Raw genomic sequence first — 14794 nt, 5'->3', positions numbered from 1 at the left:
GAATGGGTGTCCAGATGAGAAAGAAAGGATGAAGAGAGGAATGTGCACGCATCAGTGAGGACAATGGCCAGACAATGATGATGGGTTAGGATCAGCTCAGCTCTCTGCACCTGAGATGCAATATAAAAATACTAAAAGGAAAGAAGGGTGGGAGAGAGTGAGCCAGCTGTTTGGCCAAAGGGAAACGAACTATTTTGTTTCATTATTACAAAAATTCAATAAGTGGCGCCTGGGTGGTTCAGCGGGTTAAGCATCCAACTTTGGCTCAGGTTATGATCTCATCGTTTGTGAGTTCAAGCCCCGAATGGGGCTCTGCACTGACAGTGTGGAGCCTGTTTGGGATTCTCTCTCTCACCCTCTCTCTGCCCCTTCCCCACTCTCTCGGTCTCAAAATAAATGATAAAAATTGTTTTTAATAAAAAAATTCAATAAAATGGATTTTTCTTAGATTTAAGTAACTCTTGGGCATGACGAAAAATCAGGATTATAATGCTCTCCCTTCCTCCATCAACAAACGAGTAAAATGAAGATGGAGAGCTGCATGTGAAATAGTAAGGGACCCGGGATGACAATCGCCTTCCCTGTTCCCCATGGGAGAAACACCCTGGTGATCCAAACTAAGAGTCTTATTACTACAAGGCCACGTGGATGAGTATCAAAGCCGTTACCTTGATGATGCCAACCAAAGTTGTCTTCATCATTAAGATGCCTTCAGTAAAAATGGAAATAGCATGAGTAAGCTTGGCAACCTTTAACAAAGAAAAAAAAGTTAATGAAGTACTTCAGATAAAAGACCCATCCTTTCTAAGGGAAGTGAAAATAACTGGCTGACAGCCTGAAATGAACAAAGACAGCGGGAGTGATGGGCCCCGGTCAGAAATGAGGTGCTGTGGTGTAAGCAAGGCACTGCCATTGGACATGCTGGGCAGGGTCAGCAGACATGAAACAGTTCTTAAACGCTGACCAATCATCTCCCCTTCTTTGGGCCTCAGTTTCTCATACATAAAAGGCAGGCAGGATTCAATGAGATGGATGGTCCTTTCCAAGTAGAAAAGGCTCACCAAGAGTCTAAAAAGTTAATCTTTACCACTTTCTACGAGTTTTTTCAAGCCACACCGGGAGGCACTGATATGGTAGACAGGTGCTGTGTTTTTGAGTTAGAATAAATATGTAAATTTCAAGCTTGAAGATTGAAATTCCTGATACAATTTTTGGAGCTGTGTCAGAGGTGGCAGAAATTGATGCTGGGATGAAAGGTGATGACAGTGGACTTCATAATGTCAATTTCCACTTGATTTCACTTTTTTCACATCTTTAATTTTAAGTTCAGGAGAAAGAAAAGCAGAGGTATTTGGGAGGAACCACCTCTGAGGCTGCTTACTTATTGAGTGGCTTCACAGTCTGGCTGTAGGAAATGGTTTAATGGAATCCAGATTACTTTGAGCCATTGATCTGATGTACAAAGCAGGAACCCGAATGCAAAAGGTCTAGGCAATCTAACCCAAAGAGAAGAAGGGCTGGTTCATCAGGGCTGTTCACGGAGAAAAGAGGCCAGCTGAGCTCCCCGTCCTCTGAGAACATTCAGGCAGGCAAGGCCTGAAATAACCCAGGATGCGGTAACGAATGAAGCTATCACAGGAGAGTAGGAAAAGACAAATCATAATTGGTCTGGTGCTCCTAGGGATATGGCAGGCGACACAGACCCGTGACACATCGTGGTGTGGGTTTTAAATCATCAAAAGGCAGAAGTTAAAGGGACACGCCACCTCGTATCGTGGGCCAAGCTGAGCATAGTCCCTCAGTTTGTCTTTGTCCAGGCGGGTTGGCACTTCAATGATATCGTGGGTCTGAAGCTTTATGATCTTTAGAAGAGAAGTAAACATGCTTTCTGGAATGATCTGCAAAACCTTTAGTGAAAGAGAAAAGAAGGAAAACCGTTGGATATGTCTTTTATTTTTCTTAGCTGATAAATGCCAGGATGGCAGTTAAGACAGCACCACCTTGTACACACAGGCATTTGTCTACAGAAAGGGACGGGAAGGGACGTAACGAGGTACTTTAATATCTGCTCTCAGGCCCACGGCTACATTCTTTCAAACGTTAATTGCTCACAAGATACACAGCTAATCCCCATACACGTGCAGCAAAAAGATGTATCTTTTCCACGTTATAAACTTGTAAAAGACTGAGGTTCGGAGATGTTAAGTAACGTGGCCGTGGCGCAGTCAGCAGGTGACACAGTGAAATTTTGCAGCCAGGTCTGTCTGGCTCCACGCTGCACCGTAAGTTACTGAAACGAGGACCAAAGTTCCCGGGAAAACTTACAGCTCCGACTAGGATGTGCTGGATCTAGATCTGGTTCTTTTACCAACTAGCTCTGTGACTTTAAAGAAGCCAATATGATCTCTATTCCTCAGTTTCTGTTAAGCGCAGAATGGGAGTTGATACCACCAGCACTTAAAAACAGGTGCAAAAGTTCTCTGAAAGTAAAAACACATCTGCATATCCACAGTACCAGTAAGAGTAAGTTTATTTTCAGGTATTGCAAGTTTCTGGAATCAAGTTAAGAATAAGGGAAAGGAACACGGGTATACTTTTCATGGGGCCCCAAGCATCCTCTTTGTATTTAGAAGAGCAGTCAGTTTGCCCATAAAATAAATGTCACCTTGATGCATTTCTTACCTTTCTCACATAGGACACCAATTCACCAGAGTAATATTGGGACACACTGAGAAGGTCAGGACTATTTGCTTGATTAATACGAAGAAGGGGAAGATCGAGGGCAGAGGCAAGCTGCAAGAAAAGTAGGTACATGTGTTTCTCCATTTCCAGAAGTCCTAGAAATCTCTTTCCAGAAATAGTAACATACAACAAGGCTCTGGGGCTTTACCCAAGGTAATGCAACAACCACTGACTCATCAAAGTCATTAATAGTTTCTGACGATGATACACTTTCTAAAAAAACGACAGTCATCTGCTTTGGTAGTGGTTCTCAAATTGTGGTCCCCGGACCAGCAGCATCAGCATCAGCATCGGCCAGGACTTGTTACAGATGCCAATTTTTTTTTTTTTTATGCTTATTTACTTTTGAGAGAGAGAGAGAGAGAGAGAGCGCAAGCACAAGCAGGGAAGGGGCAGAGAGAGAGGGAGACACAGAATCTGAAGCAGGATCCAGGCTCTGAGATGTCGGCACAGAGCCCGACGCGGGGCTCGAAGTCATGAACAGCGAGATCATGACCTGAGCGGAAGTCAGACACTTAACTGACTGAGCCCCTCAGGTGCCCCCCCCAGGTGATTCTGATGCCCCTCAAGTTTGAGAGCCACTGTGTTCCAGAAGGCAGCTACTCTTCCACAGAAATCAGACACTGTGACTGATGGCTGACTGTACTCATTCCAAACTGAGAGGTCACAGCATGGAAGAAGTACCATTATTTTCTGTACCACTCGGAAAGAAGCGAACACGCTGACGGTGAACTACGATGTGCCGTCAGTCATAAAACCCATCCCCAATTAGAGAGATGTTTAAATACGAAAGAAAGTGCATCTCAGAACTGATACATGAGGCAACTCTGTCAGAAGACGCTGAGTAAATTTTTGTTCATTTCTCTCGATCTGGAATTATCTTGGGAGCACAGCTACCCTTGTGTTGTCCACCACTGTTCCCTAACCTTTGGAGGGGACCCTAGCTTGTAGCAGAGGCTCAACAAGAGTTTTTTTTAAATGAGTAAGTAAAAGGACTTACTTCACATCTAGGGAAAAAAGGACCCACATTTTTAGTATACTGGTAAAACTTGAAAAAACGTATTTTTTAATGTAAACACTACCTTCTGTAAGACACCCAACTTGTATTAATTGAAACTTCCAATATGCGTAGCATCTTTTCAAACTTTGCTCTCATGGAAAAACTGCTAACAATTTTCAGCTTATAAAAATACTTAAATTACCTTTTTTTAATGTTTATTTATTTTTGAGAGACAGAGGCAGAGCACGAGTGGGGGAGGGACAGAGAGACAGAGAGGGAGACATAGAATCCGAAGCAGGCTCCAGGCTGTGAGTTGTCAGCACAGAGCCCGATGCGGGGCTCGAACCCACGAACCGCGAGATCATGACCTGAGCCAAAGTCGGACGCCCAACCGACTGAGCCACCCAGGTGTCCCAAATTACCTAACTTTCTAAAAGAATGAAATCTCGGGCTGAATTTAGGCATGAGGTAGTAACGGAGACCAATTCTTCCCTAGTGACTAAGAACATGACCTAACTGTTCTCTGCTTACCTTCAAGAATGTAGCTCTGAGTTTAGTGACCATGGACGGGCTTACCCTTATGCTTTCTTGCATGATAGATGTGAAACTGTGAAGAGAGAGAAATGGTAAGGAGACATCCGCAGTGGCCTTCATCCAGGGGAAATGGTAGGCTGGCCACATTACCTGTCAATTAATTGCCAAGCAAAAGAAAGGTCCCCAACAATCTGCATTGTGATCAGGACCTCCTCTTTAATGTTAATGGTTCGGATCATTTGGTGAAGAAACTTGCGAGTGTCAGCAAGAAACTGACATACTTGCAGATTTGATTCCAACTGGTGAAATTCTTGAACCTGTGTTACATAAATACATTTAATTAAAAAATTCCGAATGGCTTCTGTGGTGTTCATTTTTCCCTGAAAACATTTCAAAAAGGCACGTTATGTACTAAGAATTTCCTGGCAAAATTTCTATTTCAAACGATAACCCTAGAAATGTATAAGCCAAGTCATAACGTAATGCACAGGTTTCTAGGATTAGAAAATGTTCTGCTCTTTTTTTTTCTGTACATAGATGACATAATGAGTGGGTGCTTCTATCTTCCGTGTGAGTACTGACAAAGGCATATTAGAAAATCCTCTTAATTTTGAAGATTTGCAGGATTGCTAAAACACAGAGTAAGTCACATTATACCAGGGTGTTGGCACGTGTACATTAAGTTCTTTTGCTGTACTCCTTAAAACAAAAGAATGACTCCCCTGTGTCCTGAAGTGTTTTTTCTGTTTTCTTTCTTTAACATTTTTTAAATTTATTTTTGAGAGAGAGAGAGAGACAGAGCATGAGCAGGGGAGGCACAGAGAGAGAGGGAGACACAGAATCCGAAGCAGGCTCCAGGCTCCGACCTGTCAGCACAGAGCCCAATGCGGGGCTCGAACTCACAGACTATGAGATCGTGACCTGAGCCAAAGTTGGACGCTTAACTGACCGAACCACCCAGGCACCTCATCCTGAAATTTTAATGTATGTAATTCAAGGTGCCTGGGCCATGGTCAAAATGAATGGCACAAATGATAAAAAGCATCTGAGGTTCACAAAGTTGTTTGTAGTTGTAATGTAGACTAGAAGGTCCAGAAAGCAACCAAAATAGGAATCGCACCAGTGGGCCACTGTTTGGAATGTCTAAGGAAACCAACAAGTTCATAGTGGAGTACTGTTTTGTATTGCCATTCATAGGGATCATAAAACCTCTCAAAAGTAATAAAAGCCTATAAGAAAGTATGCCAGGGCTACCTGGCTGGTTCGGGCCAGAGAGCATTAGACTCTTGATCTTGGGGTTGTGGGTTCTAGTCCCATGTTTGGGTGTAGATATTACTTAAAAATAAAAGAAAGGATGCCAAAGAAAGTATTAATTATATTTCTAAAGATATAAAATTATCCCATCTGGACAGGGTTCCAGATAAGTATGGACAATGTTTTAAATAGTTTATGGTTATTGTTCTCATGCGTTTATTTTCCATTTTAAACCTAGTTTAAAAACCTAGTTTAAAGCTAGTTTAAACCTACTTAAGCATACAATTAAAATTTTAAGAGTCGGGAAGTATAATCCTTCTTTTTTGAATCTGAGTAGATAATATCTGAGTAGATAAAAAACAAACTATTTTTTTTCCAGAAGAGAAAACATCACATATAAGCATATGATCATTATACAACTGTGGTCATTGTTGCGCATTCCTTTGTAGTTTTTCTCTCCCCAAACTCTCTCCCAATCTAAAAATGGTGCCTACTTGTTGGGATGAGCACTGGGTGTTGTACGTAAGCGATGAGCCATGGGAATCTACCCCAAAAACCAAGAGCACACTTTACGCATCATATGTTAGACAGTTTGACAGTAAATTATATTAACAACAAAACAAAACACAAAAAAAAATACAGATTTTGCTTTTACTGCCTTTCCACAATCTCCCAATATTTCCATGTTGTCTTCATAATTATTAAATATAATTATGTTTCTGCAAGTTGAGATATCATTTTTGCTAGCATTCTTTTCACACTGGTCACTGCATTATTTTCCCAATTTTACGACACTGGATAAAATACCACAATGAGCATATTTTGCTTTTTTTTTTTTTTTTTTTTGCTCTGATGAAATATTCTCTTAGCTGTATTTCCAGGACCAGATCTTCTGGGTGGATCCACAAGTATGATTCGTGATCCAAGAATTGTTATTTATTTATGTATGTATTTATTTATTTATTAGTTTTAGTTATGTAAGTAATCTCTTCCTCCCATGGGGGGTGAGAACTCATGACTCTGAGATCAGGAGTCCCACGCTCCTCCAGCCAGGTGCCCCATGAACTGTCGCTTACAAAGAGTTTTCTTACCTCCTCCAAAGCTTGTATTAGTTGCACAGTTTTTCTGCCCGCAGCCGTTGAATCATCATAATTTAAAGACAGTATTTGTTTCGAGATCTCCCTGAACCAAGCTTGAAGGTTTTCTATTAACACAGAAACAAGGAGAGACTGCTGAAATCCCAGAACTGTGGTAGCCGTGGCTTTGAATTTTATTGCATAATCCTTCACAAATCTAGCCCTTATTCACAGACCTTTCCCTCAGTACCTGACATTGCCCTTGGGATTCTCCAAACAGGAACCACCAAAACGCCTTGGGTATGTGACCTAGGGGAGAGGAAACTTTCTACTTAAGTAGCTCAGTCTTACACCCGGCAGAAAAGGTGTAAAGGCCTGAGTCTGTGGTGTGAACCCCAGTGTGCAAAGGCGGTCACTGGAGTGGGAAGGAGTGGGGAAGGAACTGAAAGATTGTGACAGGAAGTTACCGGGAACAGTTTCCTGGAGAATCGAGGGTGGGTAAAAGATCTGAAAAAGGTAGAGAGGGGCAGAGGGATAGTTTGTCATGAGGTGAAGGGACAGATGTGGGCAGAAGCTTCAGGACAAAAATAACAATGGCACGCCTTGGGAGAACAAGGGGCAACATGTCAGGAGTGTGAAGTATGTGTGGTGAGTTGAGGGGACGTCTGAACGGCTGAGGGGTGCCATTTGCACTCACAGACCAGGTTCACACAGCAGAGAAAGGGTCATTAATATGCCCTGAGGACCCTCAAGGTGGCCGGCAAAGGTCTGAGCTTTTCTCACTGAATCTTTACAACAATCTACGGGGGCAGGAATTGGAAGGCATTTCTCAGATTAAGGAAGCTGATGCCCAGAGACGTAAAGGAGCCCAGGCAGGGTCACACAGTCACTAAACAGCAGCACCAGGCTTTTCTCAACTGTCTGGCCAGATTCAAAGGCTGTCCTCATTTTATCTCATCAAGCGGATTCCCTAACATTTTTGTTTGTTTGTTTATCAATGGGATGACTTCACTTTAATAAAAGCACTTACGGACTTATAATCTAAGTTATTTCACGAATTGGCATGAAGAACACTGGTGGTAATTTTAAAGATTTTTTTTTTTTTTTTTTTTTTGGTAGGACTGAGGGACAGTTATAGAGTACCAGAACAAGCACAGCATTCAGAGTCTGAGGTGACGAGTTCAATCCAGGCTCTGAACCGTTGTTACCATCAGCAAGTGATTACATTTTATAGCTTTGATTTCTTTACATGTGGAAAAAGAATAAAGATGTCTAGCTCATAAGGCTGTAAGGCTCAAACGAGAAATATTTGTGGAAGCATTTCCCAAGCTAAAATATGCTATACAGCCAAAAAAAAGTACCAGATGCTGTTTTGAATGACCTTTAAAGTGATGGTGGGGTTTTCTTTTCTTTTTTCTTTTTTTTTTGATGTTGGGATTTATAAGAACCTAAAAGAGACTAGAACAGAGACGAATGTGCCTGATTCTCAAAAATTAATCTGGTTAGACTGTTACAGGTGGTTCCTTGTTTTTCGGACAAAATGTAGTGACCTGCAAAACATGTTGCTAATTTATATCACATTATTAAAAACACACCAACTTTTCCTACTAGGAATAATAAAGTAATTCGGAAATATATTTTAGGCTAACCATTTGGCATCAAATACATCAACAAAAGCCAAATATAGTCATCACAAGATCATACTGATTAAAAGAGTAATTTTTTCAAACAAAAAGCTATACCTTCGAGAAATTCTACTGTGTAATTAACTTTTATCAGAAATGAATTTCATAGTTAAAACATTAAGCATTAAAAAAATAGCTTCTCATCTTAAAATTCAGAATGGTCATTCAGGGGCACTTTGAAGGGTTTCTATCTATATAAAAATTTTAAGTGATACCACGATTTTCCCACAGATAAAATTTCCTAAAAGCAGCAGGATTAGTATGATTAACGTGAAGGCTTGAGCTATGTTGTTTCGAAAAGTCTGCATGTCCCCTCTTCTGCCACTAGATGGCAGGCGCACAAGGAGAAAAAACCCAGAAAACATGAGAAGACAAGACTCCTGGATACCATCTATGTTAGCGGTTACTAATATTCTTTTATTAAAGATTTTATTCGTTTATTTCAATGTTTATTTATTTTTGAGAGAGAGAGAATATGTGTGCACATGCAGGAGGGGAAGAGAGAGAGGGAGAAAGAGAATCTCAGGCAGGCTTCGTGCTGTCAGTGCACAGCCTGATGCAGGGCTCCGATCTCATGAATCATGACCATGACTTGAGCTGAAATCAAGAGTCGGACACTCAACTGACTGAGTTACTCGGGCACCCCTATGTTAGTAGTTAGTAATATTCTTAATGTTCATTTATTTTATTTTGGAGAGAGAGACAGAGAGAAAGCACGAGCCGGGGAGGGGCAGAGAGGGAAAGAGGGAATCTCAAACGGGCTCCACACCACCAGCATGGAGCCCAATGAGGGGCTCAAACTCACGAACCGTGAGATCACGACCTGAGCTAAAATCAAGAGTTGGACGCTTAACCAACTGAGGCACCCGGGTGCCCCAGTAGTTAGTACTATTCTTGAGTGAAGTATCCTGAGATGATCAGGACAGTTACAGGTCCTTCTCTTCCTCCCTGCAAATGCACATAAGCTGACACACTATGGTGAGGCTGGGGGATGAATTATGGACCTACGGACTATGAACCAGAGTATAACAACCCTGTAGCCTAACCTCATACTTCAAAAATAAGAAGCCCCAAGTCCAGAGTAGATATGAACATTGCCAAAAGGAGCCCAAAGCTAGAGGCAGCTAAGACTAGGCTTTAGACATTCCTCAGCAATGTCCTAGCATACAACGATGACAACGTGGTTGAGTTTTTACTTTGTGTGTTTCCAAGAATTCGTGTGTACATTTCAAACACAATGATATTTCCTCTTTAGCAATTACCATTTTTCTCCACGCGGGTTAGGGGTTTCACTCCCGAAAAGACATCAGCAAGCTCCGTCATCCGCTCTGAGCCCTCCTTCTTGTAATGCTCCCATTTGGCTTGCTTTTCTGAAAGCATTTGCTTGAACATCTGTTGAAAGGGACAGAAGAGATTTACTTACTTAAGAGGAAATCCAAATAAGGCAGTTTACAAAGAAAGCCCTGAGTGAAACCCAATTTATTGTAAAAATATGTATCTAAAAGTAACATTACCCCTGACGTCATCTCTTAAGCTGCACTACTTTGTACAAATTGAGGGGCAAAGCTAGACCACTGCATCGGTTTTCAGACCAACTGCACATAAGCATCATCTCATCATCTGGATGGCTTTCAAGTGTTGGGATTCTCAAGCTCCCCCATGAAGATTCTGGTTCAAAAGGCCTTGGGTAGACCCAGGAGCCAGCATTTTTAATGTGAAATTAAATTTGGTGGCCCCTGCTCAAAGGTCTTTTGCAAGTAATAATTTCTGTGGTTGCATCTATTTAAAATAGGTCAGGGAAGGCTGAGCATGATCTTTGTCTGATGAGTGGAGAATGAACTAAATCACCCACAAAAATTTTTTCTTTTGGATCACACAGTAAGTCTGTTTATTAATTCACTCCTTCATAAAATTAAAGGCCTGTGAAGAGTTGAGCAGAGGAGGAAATGGTATAACTCAAGGTTTTGCTTTTTTTCCCCCCCTTGAAACAAATTTAAAAACCTATTTAAAGTGTGTCGCAATGGGGCTCCTGGGTGGCGCAGTCGGTTAAGCGTCCGACTTCAGCCAGGTCACGATCTCGTGGTCTGTGAGTTCGAGCCCCGCGTCAGGCTCTGGGCTGATGGCTCGGAGCCTGGAGCCTGTTTCCGATTCTGTGTCTCCCTCTCTCTCTGCCCCTCCCCCGTTCATGCTCTGTCTCTCTCTGTCCCAAAAATAAAAAAAAATAAAAAAAAAAAAATAAAGTGTGTCGCAAAACTACAGGGATTTATTTCACTGGGATCCTAAGAGGTAAATATGAGAATATACTGATTTTTCTCTTAAGAAATTCTTCATTCCTCAGCATCGAACTGAATGTTAAAAGATGAAGACTTCATTGTAGATGAAAGGATAAGGACTGGTGGCATTTTGTGGGGCCAGAGAAAGAGGAATCTTAGTGATCAGGCAGGGTGAGGAACAGTAGGAATTATTTATAGAGTCCCTCCTGTCTTTTTGAATGCCTAGGACCAATCAATGCCATTTCACAAAGCAGCAGTGACAAAAATAACACTGTGAGGCCTTCGTTACAGACCTAATAGCTTGAAGCCCTTCAGACACTCATTCCCAGGTTGACCTCACAGGTTTCATATCTGGTAAGATGGAATTTGGGATAGGGGATGGTTCTCAAGTTAAGAGATGCGCCTTCATCAAAAGATTAGAAGAAACACAGGTCTAATTAGTGTGTTTCTAAGAGAATCAGAAGGTGATTCTCGAAAAAGGGTTGGGATGGGAGGTGGGAGAGATAGAGATAAAGGTTAAAGAACCGAGCTGAAATGTCAGACATTAAATATATCTTTGTTTTGCTCAATTTGTATTGGGTAGTTATTTTTATCTTTCTACCAGATCCTTCTCTTTTAAAGATCTTTAATGAGTTGGTCTTCTATTCTCTCCACTAGAACAGACAGAAGGAAGCTGCCCATTCTGTTCCAACAGATTCCAGAAAAAGATTAACGATTAGAAACGCAGGCGTGGTCGGGCAGATGACCCAGATCTGTCCTGATTCCCACACAACAATATTGAGCTACAGAACTCTTGGGTGACTGGCGTCCTGCTTCAGGATCCTAACTGGACGGAGTGCACTGATTCCTTGGGGTGACTCTCACTTGCCTCTGAAGTTTGCTTTGACCAACAAATAAGATGCCTGGTTCCTGCTCTTGGATCTTTCTTGGTCTCTCATTTTGGCTTAATCTGTCTCTCTTCCCCACTGTACTGAGAGCTCCTGGATGGGAGGGACATGCCTTGTTCATTTTTGAATTCCTAGCACCTAGCTGGGAACAGAGCAGGTATTCAATAATGACTTGCTATTGAGAGGGAAAACATGAACATTCTTAAAGAGATCAAAAAGGGGTAGCGTTTCTCTGATCTTACAAAATTATACCCAGACAGGTTACTGAATAACACTCAACACATGCATGTGCGTGATGTTAATAATCAGCATGTACTTTTCCTTAGCTACTGAACAGGGGAACACAGTGTCCTCGCACACCTAGAAGATAAAGAAAAAACCGGCAGACCGCTAACCAGACTGAGGCAAGGAGAATATCAGTTTGGAATGGGCCTTAACGTCCATGGCTAGCTCCTGGCCCACCTGATCCGAACCGCCAAGGCTACTGGTTATAGAACCTAGGCACTCCTGGGTATCAACCATTTTTATCATGCCCACAGAGACTCTTTTAGGCATAAGACTAATCAACCTTAGAATTCCCTTCAGGGAGCTCAAAATCCTTAAAATCCTTGAGTGGACATTGTTTAAACACAAATCATCCACCCTACTTAAAAGCCCTTTCTAACAGGTTCTCATGGTTTTGCAGATGAAGACTGAAATCCTACAAGGCCTACATGCCCACCTTTCGACCTCATCTCATATCACTTTTATCTCATTCTCTCCCCTCTAGCCAACTGTTCTTTCTGGTCCTTGAACTGGTCATGCTGTTCCCTACCCAAGAGGACTCGGGCATATTCTGTCCTCTCTCTGCAATGGTCTCCAGAATGCTCCCGACCTTTGTCTTAGCTAACTCCGACAGGTTCCTTTTTCAGGTCCCTTCAGAAGCTCCTGCTTCTCTTCTCAGGGATTTTAGGTACTCAGAGAACAACGTTCCTTTCCCTTAGAGCACGTATCTCAGTTTGTATTTACGTTTTCATTAGTGCGATTCTCTGATTAATGTCCACATTCCTCACTAGACTGTCACCTCCATGGTCCTGTGCAATTTTCCCCATCACTGTATCCCCAGTGGCAGTAGGCACTAAATGCCTGTTAAATGTTCAATCCTGTCCTTTTAGTATAAGAACGATCTCAGACAGCTAGAATCTGTAGCCTGAATCAAAGACTATGACTCGTTATTGAATCTCAACCCTTTAAAAATATTTTTAAGCACAGAAAAACTAAGATGTTGGTGATTATTCATTAAAGATCTTTACCTCTTTGAGTATAAACTCAAATTGTGCAGTGTCCAACAGCAATTGAAAGAGGATCTTGGGATTGTATCTAGAGTCTGTTAGAATCTGGTCCTTGATTTGACGAAGGCGTTTGTTGTTTGGGTCATAAGCTAGAAACAGGAAGAAAAGAGTTCCCAATTTATTCACTGTGCAGAAAATATGAAATCTAAGATGAATTATTAAAAACGTGCCTCCATTTTCACTCATTTGGAGCATTTAAAAAAGTAATAAGCAAGATGAGAATCAATAATGCGCGATAAAATCAATTACAGTATATCTATGCCATGAAGTTAAGTACAACCGAACTTTTGAACACGACAGTTGGCTCTGACGTGGAATGTCATCCATGATATGCCGTTGAATGAGAAAAAGCAAGCTGCAGAACAGGGTTCCAAAGCCTGGGGGAAGTGCTTTGGAGGGAGGGAATGTAAAGAATATATGCACTCCTTCCTGCACATCATGACCCGAACACCACAGAAACTACATAAGCACTTATCTTTCCCACGCATGACTCACAATCAGGTAAATCACTTGTTTCTGGTAAATCATGACCTTGTGCAATCAGGTCAGACAATTGCCAGGCACAAAAATGGGAAACAGACGTGGCTGAAGGTAAGTGCACAGACCACTGGCAAGACGAGGTTGCCCCTGGAAGGGTCCAAATCCAGGAGACTCCTGGCTCACAGGGAAGGTGAGGAGAAGGCTGAGTCACTGGAAAACCACAGTTGGTTTTATGATACGATAAAGCGAAGGCCTGAGTTGTTCATGTGCTTGAGAATGGAAGACTTTGGTAAAGATTATAAACTGATGGGAAGGTGGGGGATGGGTATTGAGGAGGGCACCTTTTGGGATGAGCACTGGGTGTTGTATGGAAACCAATTTGACAATAAATTTCATATATTGAAAACAAATAAAAATAAAAATGAAAAAAAAAAGATTATAAACTGAGTCAGTGTGGTAAAATCCTCAAATTAGAACTGGAATTTATGGACTGACTAAACGCGACTAACCAACACCAGATCCATTGGACGATCAAACCTTGGCCACGGTGCTCATGCTGTGAGCGAACGTAAACTGGAGAGGGATTGAGGCAAAGAAGGCAAATGAAAACAAAACAAAACAAAACAAAACCAAAAACTGGAAAGCAGCATTTTTTGGGAAAGAGACTTCCAGGATGAAGAGAGAAAGCTGAGGAGAAACTCCACATATTTCCAAAGATACAAAGGATGAAGACGTCCACCTGCTGTTTTCGCTGCCTAGCACCCACAGGAAGTGGGACCAGACGGAAGCTAGAGGAAAGAACATCTTGCCTGGAAGAGCTGTGAGGCGGGCTCTGTGTTACCAGGGGAGGCTGCAGAATAATCTGGAGTGGACAGTTTACTTTGAGATACTGCCTTATCTGAAAGAACACGTGCTGAAGGCAGTACCTGTCTCAGGGTGGCTCTCAAGCAAAGTTTGTTGATGAAAAACAAAAAGCAGGAGGCTTCACGGGGCCGCTGGATGACAGCCACGCTTAGCGGGAAGGGCACGCAGCTCTGGGTGGGGGAAGCCATTGGTTAACTAACACCGATCCAGCCGTCACTGAGTACGAGGAACTGTGTCAGCTCTGAACAAGCTCAGGTTAGTCCAACCTACTTGTTTTTTCATTAAATCAGGAGCTTCTTAAGTCATAGGCTCACAGACCCTGTGAAGGCATTTCATACAACCTGTGAAGCAACTGAACTTGATGGCCAATAGCGTCTCCAAGAGGACTGTGGGCCAGAAAACTGTGATCTACCTTTATGAGGCACTCAGGTTCAGCCTGTTTATCAATTCTGTGGGCCCATGGTTTCCTGTACTTCCAAAATCGTACCTTCCCCCCCCCCCCCCCCCCCCATCATTTCTCCAGTCTAGAACTTCTTTTTACTTCAGAATCCTTCCTGCCTCCTGTATGGAGCCTTCCCCAGCCACCTTCACCCACTACCCCAAGCAACATTTCTCTCCTGCTCTGGACGAAATCCCACTAAGTGTCTGTTTTACACATCTGGCTCTTA

At 42.3% G+C, this 14794-nt stretch overlaps 1 protein-coding gene across 3 annotated transcripts in view; it reads right to left on the bottom strand.

Annotated features, from left to right (window-relative positions):
- The window catches only part of WASHC5 (WASH complex subunit 5), a 63375-nt gene that overhangs the window by 28106 nt on the left and 20475 nt on the right, over positions 1-14794 (bottom strand). For all 3 annotated transcript variants that reach the window (XM_049633487.1, XM_049633488.1, XM_049633489.1), the window contains exons 10-17: positions 12744-12871; positions 9554-9683; positions 6622-6734; positions 4427-4593; positions 4274-4349; positions 2683-2793; positions 1767-1907; positions 669-749 (exon numbers count right to left, since the gene is read on the bottom strand). In XM_049633487.1, coding sequence (XP_049489444.1) covers positions 669-749; positions 1767-1907; positions 2683-2793; positions 4274-4349; positions 4427-4593; positions 6622-6734; positions 9554-9683; positions 12744-12871 — 947 coding nt within the window. The remainder of the gene's footprint in view (positions 1-668; positions 750-1766; positions 1908-2682; positions 2794-4273; positions 4350-4426; positions 4594-6621; positions 6735-9553; positions 9684-12743; positions 12872-14794) is intronic.

This window comes from Panthera uncia, chromosome F2, assembly GCF_023721935.1.
Source record: "Panthera uncia isolate 11264 chromosome F2, Puncia_PCG_1.0, whole genome shotgun sequence".
Lineage (NCBI taxonomy): Eukaryota > Metazoa > Chordata > Mammalia > Carnivora > Felidae > Panthera > Panthera uncia.
Note: the sequence above shows the minus strand (reverse complement) of the source record. Positions and strands in the feature narration are given on the sequence as shown.